This window comes from Loxodonta africana, chromosome 15 (genome assembly GCF_030014295.1).
Source record: "Loxodonta africana isolate mLoxAfr1 chromosome 15, mLoxAfr1.hap2, whole genome shotgun sequence".
Taxonomy (NCBI): domain Eukaryota; kingdom Metazoa; phylum Chordata; class Mammalia; order Proboscidea; family Elephantidae; genus Loxodonta; species Loxodonta africana.
Genome location: NC_087356.1, coordinates 27,244,806 through 27,264,679, shown reverse-complemented (window position 1 = coordinate 27,264,679; position 19,874 = coordinate 27,244,806). Strand labels below are relative to the sequence as shown.

At 38.4% G+C, this 19,874-nt stretch overlaps 1 protein-coding gene across 21 annotated transcripts in view; it reads left to right on the top strand.

Annotated features, from left to right (window-relative positions):
* The window catches only part of EXOC6B (exocyst complex component 6B), a 712,770-nt gene that overhangs the window by 523,113 nt on the left and 169,783 nt on the right, over positions 1-19,874 (top strand). For all 21 annotated transcript variants that reach the window (XM_010593648.3, XM_023552767.2, XM_023552763.2 and 18 more), the window contains one exon: positions 15,052-15,125. In XM_010593648.3, coding sequence (XP_010591950.1) covers positions 15,052-15,125 — 74 coding nt within the window. The remainder of the gene's footprint in view (positions 1-15,051; positions 15,126-19,874) is intronic.

The window sequence follows — 19,874 nt, the reverse complement described above, 5'->3', positions numbered from 1 at the left end:
CCCCAAACATCGTCTCAGCTGAAACTATTTTATTTCTTTAGCACTGCGGCCTCTTTTCATCAAGCCATTTGTGCCTTCCTTTTATTCATGTAAGCCAATGTCTTACTGTCTGTAGTAGGCCAGAGCCTCTCAAGAATATCTGATGCATTCACGTTTTTGCTTGTCTCCGTGTGTTTACACTGAGGCGTTTTATACATTTCGTATTTTCTTTGGCTCTCACTTCATGTCTTTAGGGCTGATGCCAGTAAACTATTTATTTTAATTGGACCATTTTGTAGGGTGTAAACCAGCAAACCATTCTAAATACCGTGTCTATTTAAAAATTATTTTAATTGTTGAAAGTTGACAGACTTTCACTCACGTCTGCAAGAACCCGTCATAGCATTCTAATCTCCCTGTTGCCTTTAGGTGGAACAACACCTTATACATCTCAAACTTACTGATGAAAGTCCTAATTTTTGTAAGACATTTAAAAGAGAAGTTTTCATGCCTTCTCATCATTATCTGCTCTAACATTTTAGCATCTGATTTGGGTTCACTGTTTTAATTAAATAATTTAGTCTGTTTTAGTGTCACAGATTTAAAAAAAATTGTCTTCTTTCTCTGTTCATTTATTTAATCTAACTGTGTGTGTGTGCTTGCGTGTGTGTGTGTGTGTGCATGTGTACGTATATGAATATATGTAGGGTTGGAGGGAGGGAGAAAGAGAGAGAGAGAAGCCCAATGACCGCCTTAGCATTCTCAATTTCATATTTTTAACATTGGAATTTAGAAAATGTGAAAACTGTATAATTGTCAGCACTTGTATTTAGAAAAGCTGAGGTTTTTAGATACTAGTGAATTAATTAGGAAACCTTAGTGGCATAGTGGTTAAGAGCTACAGCTGCTAACCAAAAGGTTGGCAGTTCAAATCCACCAGGTGGTCCTTGGAAACTCTATGGGGCAGCTCTGCTCTGTCCTGTAGGGTCCTTATGAGTCGGAATCCACTCGACGGCAATGGCGTTAGTGAATTAATTGCTCATGTGTAAGTTCAAGTTGAAACTGAAGAAAATCAAAGCAAGTCCACTTGACTACATTGCTCCTGAATTTAGAGACCATTTTAAGAATAGATGTGATGCACTGAACACTAATGACCAAAAACTGGCAGAACTGTGGGAAGAGTTCAAGGACATCGTACATGAAGAAAGTGAAAGATCATCAAAAAGGTAGGAAAGAAGGACGAGACCAAAGTAGATTTTAGAAGAGACTCTGAAACTTGCTGTTAAGTACAGAGTAGCTAAAGCAAACAGAAGAAATGATGAAGTAAAAGATGAACATGAAATTTAAAAGAGCAGCTTGAGAATACAAGGTAAAGTATTATGCTGAATTCTGCAAAGACCTGGGGTTAGAAAATCAAAAGGAAAGAGCATGATCAGCGTTCTCAAGCCTCAAGTTGCAGTGTGAGGTATTCTGTAGGTAAAAAAAGGAGCCCTGGTGGCAGAGTGTTCAGCTTTTAGCCGAAAGATTGGGAGTTTGAACCCACCCAGTGGCTCCATGGGAGAAAGACCTGGCAGTCTGCTCCCATAAAGATTATAGCCAAGGAAACCCTATGAGGGTCATATGGGGTCTCTGTGAGTTGAAATTAATTCAACAGCATCTAATAACAACAACATGGGTTAAAAAAAAAAAAAAAAACTGAATGAGGTAGGAAATATTAAAAGAAGATGGAAGAAATTCACAATCACTGTACCAAAAAGAATTGGTCGAAACTCAACCATTTCAGGAGGTAACGTGACCAAGAATTGCTTGTACTGAAGGAAGACTTAAAAGCTACACTGAAGGCATTGGTGAAAAACAGGACTCCAGGAACCAATAGAGTAACAACTAAGATGCTTTAAAAAAATGATTGCAACTCTATTGTCTGTATCAGGAAATTTGGAAGACATCTCTCTGGCCAATTTACTGAAAGAGATCCATATTCCTGCCCATTCCAAAGAAACGTGATCAAATGGAATGTGGAAATGATTGAACAATATCATTAATATCACATGCTAGCGCAGTTCTGCTGAACGTAATTCAAAAAAGACTGCCACAGTTCATCAACAGGGAGCTTCCAGAAGTTCAAGCCAGATTCCGAAGAAGATGTGGAACAAGGACTAGATATCATTACTATTGTCAGATGGATCTTAGCCAAAAACAGAGAATACGAGAAAGATGTTTATCTATGTTTTATTGACTATGCGAAGGTGTTCTACTGAGTGGATCATAACAAATTATGGATAACATTTCAAAGAAAGGAAATTTTAGAATGCTTAATTGTGCTCTTGCAAAACCTGTACATGGATCAAGAGGCAGTTGTTTGAACAGAATAAGGGAATACTAAACCCACTGCCGTTGAGTCGATTCTGACTCTTAGCGACCCTATAGGACACAGTAGAACTGTCCCATGGGGTTTCCAAAGCAATCTTTACAGAAGCAGACTGCCACTTTTTTCTCCTGCAGAGTGGCTGATGGGTTCAAACTGCTGACCTTTTGGTTAGCAGCTAAGCGCTATAACCATTGCATCACCAGGGCTCCTTAAGAGGATACTGAAAATTGGGAAAGGTGTGTTGCACAGAAGTTTCCTTTCACCTTGCTTATTCAGTCTGTATAAAAAAAAAAAAAAAAAAAAAAAATTTTTTTTTTTTTCTATACTGAACAAATAATCCAAAAAGCCAGACTATGTGAAGAAGGTATCATCAGAGCTGGAGAAAGACTCATTAACAACCTGAGATATGCAGATGACAGCCTTTTTGCCAAAATGAAGATTATTTGAAGCACTTACTCACGAAGCTCAAAGACTACAGCCTTCAATATGGATTACACCTGAATGTGAAGAAAACGAAAATCCTCACAACTGGACCGATAAACAGCCTCATGATAAATGGAGAAGAAATTGAAGTTGTGCATTATTTCATTCTGTTTGGATCATCAATCAATGCCCATAGAAGCAGCAGTCAAGAAATCAAAAAGCTTACTGCATTCAGCAAATCTGCTGCAAAAGACCTCTTCAAAGGTTTTAAAAGCAAAGATAGGACTTTGATGACTAAGGCCCAAGCCATAGTCTTAGGGCCTGCCTTTCCCCTCTGACTTACTGGAATCCTATTGTTAACTGTTGCCTGTCAGGGATGGAAACAAGGTGTAGCACAAGTCTCTGCCCAGGCAGTTAACCAGGGAAAAGAGTTTGCTACTCTCCTCTAGGAAAGCGTTTTTGAGGGCTTTCCAACAAGGACCATTTTAAAGACAGAAGTGTTTTTTTACTTGAAACGTTCATTTATCTCCTATGCCTCCTAGCATTTAGGCTGTTGCTTATAAAGCACGGTCTACCATGGAAAGAAGTTGCTAATGTACCTTAAGAAAAATTCTTTTTTTATTTCATTTTCTTCGGACTACCCTAAATTAGTTACATCCCTTTCTCGCTTAGCAGCACCTGGGAGTTAAATGCCTTAGAGCCTCCTCTAGAGTTTCTGTTGTGTCTGAAGTCAGTTTCTTGCCTCTTATACAGTAACTCCCAGCTTAAGGTCTCAGGCTTCATTAGCAGAGATTCTCCTCTCCTTTTTTTGTTTTTGAGTGTTTGTTTGTTTTGAAGGAAAAGAAAAAATGGCCACCCCAAACTGAGCTCTTAGTGGCAAATTTATGTTCTATAGTACTGAACTCTGAAAATAAATTTATTAGCCTGTGTAAGCATAATGGCAGACCAGTGTTTATGTTGATACTGATCTAATACAAACATTTAACGTGGATTTGGGATCATTGTTTTAATAGTTTGCATTAAAATCCCATACTTCTGAAAAAAAAATTCCTAGCTAATACTAAATCAATGCTGTGAAGCAAAGAATGAAAACTAGAAAACACAGAAATTGTCAACTTCCTCTTGGCAAGACTTGAAGAACTTTTTACTTTGCCATATCAAAAGTGAACGCTAATAATGAAGAGTACTTGTTTTAATTTAATGTCTATAAGTTTTTGATTCATTGAAGAAGTGGCCATGTAGGGGAAAATGGCTATTTTAATTTTATTGTATCCAAGTCCAATAATTTTCACAAGTGATTACTTTTTCTGGGACATGTATGGCTGTAACCAAGATATTAAAATGGACCCAATATCAAGTTATATTGCTCTTGATCTGAATTGGAACTAAAGAGTATATCTGATTCAGTCCCATAGCTTCAGGCAAGTGAAATATTACCTTTGTTTTTAGAGTTGAGACATCTGGCACTCAGAACTTACATAATTTGTCTAAGGTCACATAACTAGTACGTTGTAGAAGGAGCTGGGATCCCAGTTACCTTAGCCAATGATGTGTTCTTTGTAGGTAGACATCAACTTAGGTATGAGATTTAGTTGTCCTAGCAAATTCTGAAGCCATCCATGAAATGTATACCAAGGAAACGGTAACTTTGTACTTTTAGCTTGGGAAGAGCTGTGTTGATACTTTGTATATGTGTGTGTGTGTGTACATCTATATATCATAAAAGAAAGATATATATCTGTCTTTTAAGGAACCCTGGTGATGCAGTAGTTAAAGCATTTGACTGCTAACCAAAAGGTTGGTGGTTCTAACCCACCAGCTGCTCTTTGGGAGAAAAGACCTAGCAATCTGCTCCCATAAAGATTACAGCCTAGGAAACCGTATGGAGCAGTTCCGCTTTGTCATGTGGGATCACTCTGAGTTAGAATCATCTCCACATCACACACCAAGAACATATCTCTTTTAACTTGGCAAACATCCAACATCTCTGATTTTTGTCTTTTTTCATAGTATATGTAGGACACCATACCTCTACCATATTCACAAGTCCTGATAGTGAGCCCTGGTGCTTGTCCTTGTAATGGTCAGCATTTATTTTATATCTTACGCTCATAAAATGTTTTGTAGTGATAGGTCAGGATATTGTTACTGTCATCATTGACTGTGAAAACTGAGGCAAAGAGCTTTGTCCAGAATTTATTTGCTGATCAGCTATCATCATTAAAAAAAAATTTTTATAACTCTCTCTTCCAAAATAGATTCGAGACCATTTTCAACAAGATAAATCAAAAAAGTAAATAAATAAATGAGATCTAAAAATCAGTTGGCATCAAGCCAGTTCTGACTCATGGCGGCCGCATGTGTGTCGCAGTAGAGCTACGCTCCGTAATGTTTTCAGGGGCCAATTTTTCAGAAGTAGATCATCAGGCCTTTGTTCTGAGGCTCCTCTGGGTGGACTTGAGCCTCCAGCCTTTTGGTTAGCAGCTGAGCGTGTTAATTGTTTGCATCGCCCAGGGACTGCAAATTAGATATAAGGAAGAGAAAGTGGAATGAAGGGGAGGAAGGCAAGGATATCAACATAAGGATTAGTAGAAAGGAATTTTAAAATGTACTGATAAGCATGGTGAAGAATATATGAAGCATATGCTGTCACTCACGGTGAAGAATATGCAAAGTATATAGCTCTCATTGTCTAAGAGAGCAACATGTTTTTAAAATTTCAAGATCTAAGAGAAATTTTTCATATTGGGAACTGAAGCCATTGAGTGGTATCATGGACATTTACTTCAATCCCAATTTTATAGCCAATATAAAAATAGAATTCATATTGTAGTAGTACTCTTTCTTTGTCATTTCAAAATCCTAAATCATTCTTCACACATTTCATTTTAGTTTATATTCATTGCAATCAACATCAAGAGCTGTACAGTCCAATACTAAAGCTACTAGCCGCAAGTGAGTGTTGAGCACCTGAAATGTGACTGGTCAGAAATAAGATGTGCTTGAAGTTTAGAATACATACCAGATTTCGAAGCCATAGTACAAATAAAAAGTAAACTCTTTCATTAAAACATTGATTACATGTTAAAATGATAATATTTTAATATATTAACGGGGTCAAGTAAAATATCTTACTATTTTAAAACTAATCTTACTTTTTTCTTTTTTTAATGTGTTGACTAGAAATTTTAAAATTGCATCTGTGGCTTGCATTTCTGTTGAGCAGTGCTTTTCTAGAGATTTGGCTTTCACTGTTGTTACGGCAAATGCCCTACAGGATCCTTCCTCAGTGTAAAATTTTAGATAGCCATAGCTTTGTATATATCAGAATAATCAGTGCTGAGCAAACACGTGGATAAAGTTAAGTCCTTAAAGGTAGAGTAAAAATATCTAGGATATAAAATTACTAGTTTGGAATACAGTCTTTCTCATGTCTCAGGAAGCCCACTCTTTTCATGGCAGTTCTTCAGCTTTCCTAGAGATTATGCACAGAAGCACTGCTGATTGCTAATTGGGACAGGCCTGGTTCCACCGTAGTTTTGAATGGTCTATTATGAAATTGGCCCTTATTATGCAAGATTGTGAAGCATTTGGGAACTGGGAAGGAAATTTAGGACTTTATACAGATCTACACTTTTTTAAATTTTTATTGTTCCTACTACCTAAATAGAAAAGATATGTATATAAAGAAACATGTAAAGTGAATATTTGTTTTTAGATATTCTTGGGTGAGGATGCATATTGAAATAGTAGAAGGGCAGACATAGAGATTAGATTCTAACTAGTTCGCTGACTTAACCATTTTGGCCTTTATTTTTTCATCTTTAAAAGTTCTCAGTAATTACAAATGCTCCTTTTAGCTTTAGGATTCTAGGGTTGTAGGTTAAAGCCCTAGGACGTCTTTGGTATCCTTGGTTATTACTGTCTCTGGAATATTAAGTGAAAGAATCCCATGCCATGTGATATGACATTGTTCTGACACTCGTTCTGATCTTAACTTCCTTCAATCTTCTCCTATAAGGAATCACACAATGTGAAAGCCATTCTGTTTAATTTAATGGATTCAGCTCAAATATTCGTATCCATTATTTTAAATATTATTTCCTTAGACAAAGGACAGTATTTTATTTCTGTAAGGCAGCCAGTGCCCCTGGACTTCATGAAATGGTAGGAATTTATATCATCTGCTTCCCTTAATTCTTGAACAGGAATTTTTTTTTCTAGTTTATTTTGTTAGATGTAGCTCACTAATTTCCTTTAGCCATCTGCCGATTCTTCTCATATGTTGGGCAAGATATGGGACTTCTCCAACATCTGGATTTATTTCTCTTAAGACAGCCTCTCTCCCCAGGTGAATGTGTGTTGTAGCGACATCAGTCACTGCCAGGTGAGCAGCCTGGACCCTTATTTCCTCTCCATGGCATAGTACACAGTGCAGCCAGACGGAGATTGATTGGCTTGTTTATTTAGCAGCACCATGAAAGTTCTTTCATGCTTATGGCCATTTCCTTGCTTATAGGGGATTAATTCCTTATTAATTAAAAGGCCAGGCAGTGGGTAGGTATCTATCTTTGTTCTCAATTATCTTTCAGAACAATAAGAGCTGGGAGAATTAAACTTTAGAAACAATTTATAAATCCATTTGAAGTACGGATTTAACATTTACTATCAGATTTAAATTTTTAATCAGATTTCCTGCTTAAAAAAAAAACTTCAAGAATAAGTTAGAGTTAGCCTGTACTTTCCCCTGCCCTTCTTGAAGTGGAAGATGTAGCAAGTAGTTACATATCTAAAGTGTGACAAAGCAAAAAATAATTTACATCACAGAGCCATACCCTATATAATTAAGGGTGGTCATATTTTATGATCACGTGTCATACAAGCACACTTACACAAGTATAATCAGATGAATCATCAAGGAGCTTCTCCCCCGCCCCTCCTTTTCTGACTCCTTGACTTCTTTCCCCTTAGCTCTTACTTCCTTGTCCTCCGGCAGACCTTCCTTTGACCATCAAGGCCTGGAGTGGAGTCCCTGTGGAGTCCATCAACTCCTCTCTGTAATTAACTTAGTAGAGCCACTGTGAAGTGATGCAAGAGGGTTTTAGCTTCCCCAGAGCCACACTTCCTAGTCTAGCACACCCCTTATCTATTGCTCCAGGGAGCCAGATACCAGGAAACCATTATGTTAATACAGCAACATCGGCTATTATTTTTTCAATCCCACAAAAACCACATGTGACCTGACATGATCTTAAGATATAAACAAGTACCCAACACACTTTAGGCCCTAGGGCTCTGAGTTTTCTTTCTTATCTGAATTTTTGGCAAAAAGCAAATCTCTGATTCATGCAGTGAGGGCAGGTGATGCTATCTTGTCCAAAGTCTGAACTAGAAGTTCACTGGGAGCAATAGTATAGTGATTTTAGCTAGGGACCTCTTGTTGAAATTTTATAGATTGTCTTTTCACCTTCCCCTTATTTAAAGAAATGATATTTTCCTCCAGCAATTGCTGTTTTACCTATTCACCAGACATTGCAATAGTTTTGTCTTTCTGAAATATATTTTACCTAGTTGCTTGTCTTCTATGGAAGTTGTTTTTGTTCTATGGACAACTTGCAAAGATTTGGAAGAATTAGTTTTACATTCTGTTTCTTATAACCTGCTTTTGAGAAACTTTCAAATATCCTACCTAGATGCACAGATTACAGATTAATACAGTCATTTTGACTCCTCAAAGCCCCATCTAATACAGACTTTCATTTTATTCTAATTTAGCATTCTACACTCTTTATAAAATATATACTTTGTTTTCTTCAGCCAAATGTGAATGTAACAGATAATTTTTAAAGTTTATTTTGTAATCTTTATCCTTTACTCCTCAAAGTGAAAGAGTTAGTTTAGTATTAAGAGCAACCTTCAAGAAGTCTAGAAAGCATTTTCAAATGAGTGAAATCTCTATTTTCCCCCTTAGGTGACTTCATTGCATTATAATATGAGGATTATTAAAAATGTAAACTTACAGGATGTTTTTGAGAAATTGATATTGTTTTTAAAAATGCACTTCCGATCCAAATTCCAATGAAATTTTTTTAAGTGATGGAGAAACAAATCACCAACTTCATATGGAAGGGAAAGAAACCCCGGATAAGTAAAGCATTACTGAAAAAGAAGAAGAAACTGGGAGGCCTCACTCTACCTGATTTTAGAACATATTATACAGCAACAGTAGTCAAAACAGCCTGGTACTGGTACAACAACAAGCACATAGACCAATGGAACAGAATTGAGAACCCAGATATAAATCCATCCACATATGAGCAGCTGATATTTGACAAAGGCCCAGTGTCAGTTAATTGGGGAAAAGATAGTCTTTTTAACAAATGGTGCTGGCATAACTGGATATCCATTTGCAAAAAAAATGAAACAGGACCCATACCTCACACCATGCACAAAAACTAACTCCAAGTGGATCAAAGACCTAAACATAAAGACTAAAACGATAAAGATCATGGAAGAAAAAATAGGGACAACGTTAGGAGCCCTAATACAAGGCATAAACAGAATACGAAACATTACTAAAAATGACGAAGAGAAACCCGATAACTGGGAGCTCCTAAAAATCAAACACCTATGCTCATCTAAAGACTTCACCAAAAGAGTAAAAAGACCACCTACAGATGGGGAAAAATTTTTCAGCTATGACATCTCTGACCAGCACCTGATCTCTAAAATCTATATGATTGTGTTAAAACTCAACCACAAAAAGATAAACAACCCAATCAAGAAGTGGGCAAAGGATGTGAACACGAACTTCACTAAAGAAGATATTCAGGCAGCTAACAGACACATGAGAAAATGTTCTCGATCATTAGCCATTAGAGAAATGCAAATTAAAACTACGATGAGATTCCATCTCACACCAACAAGGCTGGCATTAATCCAAAAAACACAAAATAATAAATGTTGGAGAGGCTGCGGAGAGATTGGAACTCTTATACACTGCTGGTGGGAATGTCAAATGGTACAACCACTTTGGAAATCTATCTGGCGTTTTCTTAAAAAGTTAGAAATAGAACTACCATACAACCCAGAAATCCCAGTCCTCGGAATATACCCTAGAGAAATAAGAGCCTTTACACGAACGGATATATGCACACCCATGTTTATTGCAGCACTGTTTACAATAGCAAAAAGCTGGAAGCAACCAAGGTGTCCATCAATAGATGAATGGTTAAATAAATTATGGTACATTCACACAATGGAATACTACGCATCAGTAAAGAACAGTGACAAAGCTGTGAAACATTTCATAACATGGAGGAAACTGGAAGGCATTATGCTGAGTGAAATTAGTCAGATGCAAGAGGACAGATACTGTATAAGACCACTATTATAAGTTCTTGAGAAATAGTATAAACTGAGAAGAACACATTCTTTTGTGGTTATGAGAGGGGGGAGGGAGGGAGGGTGGGAGAGGGTTATTTACTGATTAGTTAGTAGATAAGAACTACTTTAGGTGAAGGGAAGGACAATACCTAATACAGGGAACGTCAACTCAACTGGACTGGACCAAAAGCAAAGAAGTTTCCGGGATAAACTGAATGCTTCAAAGGTCAGTGGAGCAAGGGCGGGGGTTTGGGGACTATGGCTTAAGGGGACTTCTAAGTCAATTGGCGTAATGAACTCTATTGTGAAAACATTCTGCATCCCACTTTGAGGTGTGGCGTCTGGGGTCTTAAATGCTAACAAGTGGCCATCTAAGATGAATCAATTGATCTCAACCCACCTGGATCAAAGGAGGATGAAGAACACCAAGGTCACACGATAACTATGAGCCCAAGAGACAGAAAGGGTCACATGGACCAGAGACTTACATCATCCTGAGACCAGAAGAACTAGATGGTGCCCAGCCACAACCGATGACTGCCCTGACAGGGAGCACAACAGAGAACCCCTGAGGGAGCAGGAGATCAGTGGGATGCAGACCCCAAATTCACTTAAAAAGACCAGACTTAATGGTCTGACTGCGACTAGAAGAATCCCGGCGGTCATGGTCCCCAAACCTTCTGTTGGCCCAAGACAGGAACCATTCCTGAAGACAACTCATCAGACATGGAAGGGGCTGGACAATGGGTTGGAGAGAGATGCTGATGAAGAGTGAGCTACTTGTATCAGGTGGACACTTGAGACTGTGTTGGCATCTCCTGTCTGGAGGGGAGATGAGAGGGTAGAGAGGGTTAGAAACTGGCAAAACGGTCACAAAAGGAGAGACTGGAAGAAGGGAGCGGGCTGACTCATTGGGGGAGAGTAAATGGGAGTATGTAGTAATAAGGTGTATATAAGCTTATATGTGACAGACTGACTTGATTTGTCAACTTTCACTTAAAGCAAAATAAAAATTATTTAAAAAAAAAAACAATTACCACCTGTCATAAATTTGAGCACATATGGAAATGTAAGGTGAGGTTGGGTATTTGGTGAGTAAAATGCATTTACTTGTGAGTTTTTTCTCCTCTTATGCCTTAACTTACCATATACCTTTCTTCCTATAGCTTTGCACATCTTTTTTTTTTTTTTAATGCAAATATTTTCTTTATAAACTTCAGTGAGTTTCAGCGAGTAGTCAGTGACTTGGCAATTTCCTCACTAAACTATTTTGCACAGTTGAAAATTGGATCTTGATGCTAGCTTAAACTCTAAGACTCCATCTCATTATTGGACCAAGTCGGGGTAGAGCTGCTGGGAAGACCCAAGCCCTCTGCAGGATGGGCGATGCTGGTCAGGGGCTCTACTAACCTGATCATGTTTTCTAAGAGAAAGCCTTCTCGCCGCCTTCACTGGAATGTTGACTCAGTCTCCAAGTGACAGGTGATGGTCAGAGGCAGAACTTGGTTCTATGTTAGTGAAGTAAGCACCTTGATATCCTTGCTGGTAGTGAGGCCACACTGCAGAACTGCCAGCTTTGGAAACTTTGGTGCAGGTTTAGGCCACTTAGAGACCGTAAACCTACTCTACATCTTGGAATTCAGAGACTTGTCCATTGTGCTCCATCTGTCCATTTGTCCCACTTAGCCACAGCCACTTATTTATCCCTTTGATGATGCCAAAAGAAGGACAATTTTTATTGATAACTTTAAAGGTAGGCTTCTTGTGTGTACATATAAATGAAAAATTTCATGAATCTCTTCTTAAGTTTTGTTCTGAGTATAGAAGAGTGTTTCTTAACTTTTGTTAGTTGTTGGGTCACAGACACTCTGAGAATTCAGTGAAAGCTATGAACCTTCTTCCCAGGGAAATGCGTATTCCCACAAAATACTAATTATAATGATAACCAATTATGATACGCCAGATACTTAGCCAACTGCTTTACATGTGCTATTTTATTGAATCCTCACAGCAGCACTCTTATTATTATCCTCTGTTATTATGTACTGTTATTATTATCTTTATTTTTTAGAAAAAGACATTGAAGCATAATTTGTCCAAGCCTGTAGAGCTAGGAAAGGAGCAGGAGCTCCAACTCTGATTTTTATGGCCCCAAAATTTGTGCACCAATTTAAGGGAACTCATGAATTTCCTAAAGCCTGCTTACTGATACTCAGGTTAAGAACCCTTAACTCCTTGACTGTAAAGAGCATAAGCAGTTAATGAACCTTGCTATTAGTGTAACACATTTCATTAAAACACAAATATTTGTTAAACTTCTACTATTTTGAATATTTGTTAGGTTCTGTGATACAGTCCGTATCCCTAAGGAGTTTACTGTCTACATGGGAAGATAATAATTATGTACATAAAGCAATGAGAAAAATATAAATATGAAGTTGAATATATAGTAATTAGACATTCTATAAACTCTGCATGAAAATGTATCCCTTTGTCATACCTCGATGCAATTGTCATTCATTGATTGCCTGATTTATAAAAGGGAAAATCAATCCAAAAGGCCGCCATGTCCTTTGGGAGCCTGATGGATTCAGTGTGTCATAAAAACGAGGTCTGAAAAGGAGGCTCTGAAAGCTAAATGTGCATCACATCCAGGTCCCTGAGTGGCCTCGTCATCTCCATCAGTTGGCCCAGGGAGCATGCCCAGTGACGAATGTTCAGGAGCGTGTAGCCAGCTCCCGGGCATTCAAACTGTGTATCGCTGGGTAATTCTCTTCAGTTGGACAAGTGTAGGGCAGCAGAACACCTTGATAGTTGCTGCATTTTGACTCAAGTAGGGTTCTACCAACAAAGAGGACATAATAAGCAAAAGCACATGGACACGCAGCTTCAAAGGATGCGGCATAGCCTGAGTCATGCAGGAGCCAGAGTGACAACCTACCAACTTTGGATGAAACCATCAGGCGTGGGAAGCTTATTTAAAGTGATCATCTGACAGCCTAGGCTGTCAAAAGAGTGACTCTAGCTATAATTCCAAGAACTAGTTTTGACAGGAACGTAGTATAGGAAAATGGAGCAACTTCGACATATGAGGTTATCACTTACAATGGCTATTATAAGATATGAAGAGTGGATTATATCAAGCTTTCTATTAACGTGGCCTTCCTAAAGTATTTGCACTGTTTTAAAATTTTATTCTTTTAAAACTTTAAGTACCGGGCTTTACATATGATAGAATTTATTTTAAAATGGCATTTGTATGTTCTTCTCAAAGCAAATGGAAACTTTACTGCTGCTGTCAATGCTGTATAGTTTCTCTTCTTCCATTTATGGTAGCTATTTTTATTTGAAATGTCTGCAATAATATATTGTGCACAGTTGATTAATATAGTTTTGCTATATTTTGACTAATTTAATAAGTTGTTTTGAAACTTCATTTCACATAACATTCCCGTAATCCCTACAATCTAAGTTGTTAGTGCTATTTTTAAGTGTTGCAAGGACTTTATGAAAACCCTTTATGTCTAAGAAGCTCAAGATGGAAAATATTTTTAAACAGAAGAAACTCCTGTCGTTGTCTTTAATAACTATTCACAGATCATCCTTTGAATCTATCCAGCTACTAGTTGTTGGAAGTAATTTTCTAGGTGTATATGCATACATCTTCATGAATTTTGTTTAATTTCATAAGAAGAATATGTTACCAGTCCTTAAATTCAATCCTAGAAAAAAATATAATTGAAAGAAAACATTCCTTTTTCATATTCGCTTTGAGCAGAGAAACACGAGTTGTTTTTGAGGTAAATAGTAGACTGATGTTAAATGTCCATCACACTTTGGCTTCAGAGAGAGAATTGGAGACACAGTAGCTGTCTAACTTTTGAATTTGCTTGTGTGTGTGTGTGTGTGTGTGTGTAGGAAGCTTATACAAGACCTTTTGATTCATAATAAGCAGGACTCAGGGACAATAAAACTTGACATTCTTAACTGTTGCTAGTATTTGTCCCTGTAGCCCTACGCAGTTATCTTCTTGCTAACGATGTAGAAGCCAGAGCCATAAACTGAGCATATACCCAAGGCACTACTGTAAATTACAAATAACATTCATGTGGTCTCTTTGACCTAAGACTAAATTGGGGTAGAGGGAAGTGAAGAAAGAATTTTTGAGAGTGGAATAGAAGTAGAAGTCAAGGACAAAGAACACAACAGAAGGTCAGACACGTGCAAATGTTCTCAAGTTTTGCAGTGAGGTTTATTCAGATGGGTCTTTTCATATCTGCAAATAGTTCTTTTCTCAAAAGGCAAGCACCGAATTGGTGCAGCCTCTGCTGCTGAGGTGTGTGTGTGTGTGTGTGTGTGTGTACTGGCAAAAATGCACTCATGAGATAATACAAATAATCAGTGAGGGAATAATTAATGATGTGGCAGGGAATATTTTTTGATAAATGCTTGAGGAATAAGGTGACAGGCGTGAAATTAGAAAATTCCTTCAGCGATCTAAAATATAAATAGCTTTCGGAACTGAAAAGAGTTTCACAGCTGAAGATTTTATTGTGTTGAGAGGAAAAACTTTTTTCTTTCTCCCCCTCCCTCCGCCTTTGCAAGTTGTTTGTCCATTCACAAAACAAATACTCTGAAGCCCAGCGCAGCTCATGGGAATAAATTTCAGGTCGAATTAGTACAGTTTCCTTGCTGTCAGGATGCTGGAATTAATGGTGTTTTGATGACACGAATTTTGAAGGGCAAACAAAGAAGCTGAAGGGAGAAAGACATGACTCCTTAGAAGCTTGGTCCTCCTCTCCCCCAGCCTCTCTTGTCTTCCCTGTCATCCGTCTGCCAATCTCCCTGTCCATGGTTAGTTAAAGGCGCTTTTTATCCCCTTTTCTTTCCCACAGAGTTTGCCAGATCCGGCCCGGTGCCTGGGTTCCAGGAGGACACGCTGCAGTTGGCCTTCATCGACTTGAGACAAGTAAGTCTTTGTGTTTTTGTTTTTTGTTTTTCTTTTAAGATGTGTGACTGAAGACCATCAGGTCTTAAGGAAAAGGGGAGGGAAGGGGGATTGGCGTTGGCGATTCACACTGGAGACCTAAGAGGTTTTCCTTGTGTTTGAGGCCACCTCTTTTATTTAGCTATCTGGAATCCTTAGCTATGGTGGAGTTAAAGATTTTGTGTTTAGAGGGGAAGGCAGGGGGTGGGAGGAGGGACCTAAAGGGTAGGGAGACTCAAGTGACCCTCAAGTGATACGACCCATTGTGCTGTAGTTGGCTTCTGCAGACACAGCAAAAAGATAACTTAGCAAACCAATGCTGAGCAGGTGCACTGATGCAGACTGCCTGTATGGAGAGCTTTTGTTTTCAGATAGTGTGGGTAGCAGCATTTAAGAGGAATGAATATTTTACCTTCTAGTTTGTTGGCTTGGTTTGTTGACTTTTTCCTGCTGCCTTAAGTCTTCCCATCCCCTCACTTGTGGTCAGCCATGAGTGTGACCAAGTGGTCATTTATGAAGATGATTAGCAAAGGCCTGCCAAGTCATGCTAACCTGACAGGCAGTTATAGTGATGTGATGAAAGCTGGTACTTAATCATACCTGAGCTTTGGCAGGTCCATCTGACAGAGCAGTTCTTGGGCCTGTTCCGTATAGACTTAAATGGGTTTGTTGGTAGGCCTTGGTGACTTGGGTATAGAGGAGCAGGATGGGCGGGAGCCCAAAGAGGGAGAGAGTTAACTAGGCTCTGTCATCTCTTCACTCTGAAGATGGATGGTGTTGGATAGAAAGTGTGAATGAAGTAAGAATCAATGACTGATGCTTCTTTCCTATTAAAACAATCTTTTTTTTTTTTTTTTTGTCTGTTTTAAAAAGGAGGCTTGCTTTGTTTCTCCTGCCATAATGATGCAGTGCCTCTTGTTTTCAGAGCTGACATAGTGTGCATTCTGAAAACTTTTAGATGCCCAGGGTATTTCTTAAAGCTGCAGGACCCCTTGTATCGATAGTTTCCTTACCACTGTGACTCGATTCATGCTGGAACAGCTTTTAACCCGTAATGGATGGCCTGAGCTACCCCTGAATCCTTGTGGATGGGTGGTGTAATCTGTCATCTGATGACAATTCTGGAAAGCCCTGTTAAGCAGAAAACAGAAAATTGTGTCTCTGTAGACCCGCCGAAGGTTGAGGATTCAGGTCGCGTCCCAGAAACGTGTGTCAACTTAATATTTGGGGGCCAGGGTGGGGGTTCTCCTACACATAAGGGCTTTCCCATCATGGTCACAAATGGAACCGAGTATTTCTTCCCACATTTCAGACGCTCCACCTGTGGATTCAGCAACTCAGCTGAGACATTCAGGTTTTAACCCTTGAATTTATATAAAGTTGAAAGACTAGGAGTTTGCTGTAGGGTTTTGTGTGGTGGTATCTGTTGGATTTTTTCCCCTCTCTTACTTTTTGGAAACTTCTAAACCAATTGGCTTTTCTTGGAAAGCAGAAATTGAATTTCTTTGGAGTAATACACCCAAGGAAAAAAATTTCTCACTATTCATGAGAAGGAAATGTGGTCATTCTAGTTTGTGGTCTTGGTCCCTATGGAAAGCATCTGGTGTTCACAGAAAATGTTAACTCAGGGAGTAAGTTAGAAACCACAGCCAAGTAAGGTGGATCTGAGCAGGGGGTGAATGCTCAAGTACTTGTGAGGTCTCAGTGAGCACTGTTCTTTATGATCACGTTCCTAATTTTCTATTACATTTTTGCCCCCAGGATTTCTTTAATGGTGTTTTAACAATAGAAACCAAAACTTCAAAATTTTACTAGTTATGAAAGAATATGCCTCTTGCTGTTGAATCTATCACCTAATTTCTACTTATGTCTGTCCCTATTAAAACAGCTCAAAGGCATAATTTTTCTAAGGTAGATTATTTTAAAAACTTTCCTGGCTCTCCAGTTCAATATTAGTAGGCCCCAGGTAGGTTGAATCATTCCATATCCTATGCTGAAAACATTTTTGTCTTTGCCGTTCATCTTAGACATTCTCAGAACATATTTATAGTGGGTATCCTTTTAAAAGGAGACTCCTTCTGAACTCTAGAGATGCTCAAACTATAAATAGAAAACCTGGGGATAAGTTTGCAGAGGAGATACCTTGACCACAAATGAGGCATGAGTAAATGTCCTTGAATATGTGTCCTTTTTCATGTACTTTCCAGAATCCTAAAACAGAATTACTGAATTCAGGGTTGAAGGCTAATCCTAAAAATCATAATAGTATAACCTTTGGCTTGATACTTGAATCTCTGTGTAGTACCCCATACTGTCCTTGAATATCCCCCTTGAGGAGAACTCACTGCCCCCAAGGCAACCAAAGCAACAAATTCCACCTTAGGACAAACTGATTATTAGAAAGATATTTCTTAAGTTGGCTAAAACCTTTCTCCCCTCAACTTTGATCTATTGACTCTTCATATTTTGGGGGCTAGGCTTTCTATTACTGGTTTTTTCCTGATTTATTGAGTGTCCTATCTGTATTGTTCACCTGTAGCGTTATTACCTATCCGCCATCTAGTCCTTAAGTGGTTAAATATTAGGGACCAAAATTGGACATGTTACTCTTACTAGTCCACATTTTTCTTCAGGCATATTACAACAACACAGATTTTATCATTCTAGCCTGTGTAAACCTTTTTAGGTTCTAATTCAGTTATCCATCTTATTAACTGATTTGATCATTATGCCTTTTGTAAGTCAAAGATAAAAATGTTAAATAGGAATGGCAGAAGTTAAAGGAAGAAGCTAAAGTTAAAGCAAGTTACAGCATACATACCCATTGTCTTAGTCATCTAGTGTTGTTATAACAGAAATACCACAAGTGGATGGCTTCAACAAAGAGAAATTTATTTTCTCACAGTAAAGAAGTCCAAAAGTCCAAATTCAGGGCGTCAACCCCAGGGGAGGGCTTTTTCTCTCTCTCCGCTCTGAAGGAGGGTCCTTGTCCTCCATCTTCCCCTGGTCAAGGAGCTTCTCAGGTGCAGGGACCCCAGGTCCAAGGGACATGCGTTGCTCCTGGTGCTGCTTTCTTGGTGGTATGAGGCCCCCAACTCTCTGCTTGCTTCCCTTTCCTTTTATCTCTTGGGAGATAAAAGGTGGTGCAGGCCACACCACAGAGAAATTCCCTTTACATTGGAACAGGGACGTGACCTGGTAAGGGTGTTACAATCCCACCCTAATCCTTTAACATAAAATTACAATCACAAAATGGAGGACCACCATAGAATATTGAAAATCATGGCCTAACCAAGTTGATACACAGATTTTTGGGGGGTTGTAATTCAATCCATGACACCCATGCAAGAAGGGGCCCTGTCCCTGGTGCAGTGCAGCAAGGATATTTTTTTACTCTCATTAAATGTATTTGCCTCACTGGTGTATGAGTCTTTTCATTCTGATCATGATTTCATGTTCTCTTGCTTGAGAATGTTTTTCAGACCCTATCAATTGAGTAATAATTTAAAAAATATTCCAAACGTGGAATAACAAAATCACCTCTGTATAATAGCAGAGTGTCATTTAAGAGATATAGAATTTGATTAATGCATATAGTAAAACTATTCATCCCTTCTCATCTGTCCTGTCTATTCTCAGTTTCCTAATTCCTAAGGAAAAGAGTGAAATGACATTTTGAATGAACAAGCTTTCATGATATTTTACATTTGTATAGCACTTCAGAGTTAAAGTACATTTACATACGTATCTCATTTGTCAGATTTCTGGGTTTAGAAAACCTGCTTTTAAAAATAACATGAATTAGTAAAAATCAAAATCTTCTTTTGATGCTCTGTATTATTCTCTATATAAGTTCATAGGAGCAGGATTGCAGTACAACTTTGTGTGCTTATATATCAAATATGTATGTAAGTTCTAGCAAAATACAAATCAGGGTTAATGCTAAATCTTTAGAAGGACAACCTGTGGGTTTATTTATTAGCTACCTTGAAATGGCATGTACACTCCCAAACTAAAACCCATTGCCGTGGAGTCGATTCTGACTCATACGGACCCTATAGAACAGAGTAGAACTGCCCAATAAGGTTTCCAAGGAGGGCTTGGTAGATTTGAACTGCCAACCTTTTGGTTAGCAGCTGTAGCTCTTAACCACTACGCCACCAGGGTTTCCACGTATACTGCAGGTAGTAGTAATTGCTGGCCTTTAATGGTTCATATTGGAATTTGCAATGGAAGGCTAGTAGTAGGTTCTCAGCAGTTATTTGGTTCTTCCACAGTACTGTGGTTTGTCTGTGTCTTCCAAGTTAAACATTAAGTGGATAATGCTGATGAACACCAGAATATAGACTTCAGTTGATTACTGAAATGTTTATTTTATCAATCTCTGAGTGCCTGCTGTATACAAAGCATGACCTAAGTGCTATGGAAATACACAAATGCGTATAATACAGACTTTGCCCTCCAAGAGCTCAGGGGTGATCAGCAAATATTTATTTCTAATATGAGACACACTGTGATAGTATTACATTAACCCACCCGCTGCTGTCGAAGAGGGGATGAAATTATTGTGTATGTTTCAATTAGTTCAGCAGCTTTTGTTGCACAACAAATTATCCCAAAACAATAACTGGTTTTAAATAAGTACTGTTTTTTATTTGCTTCAAGATTTTGCGGGCTAGCAAGTTTAGGTGAGGTGCAACTGAATTCACTTCCACTATGACGTAAGCTGCT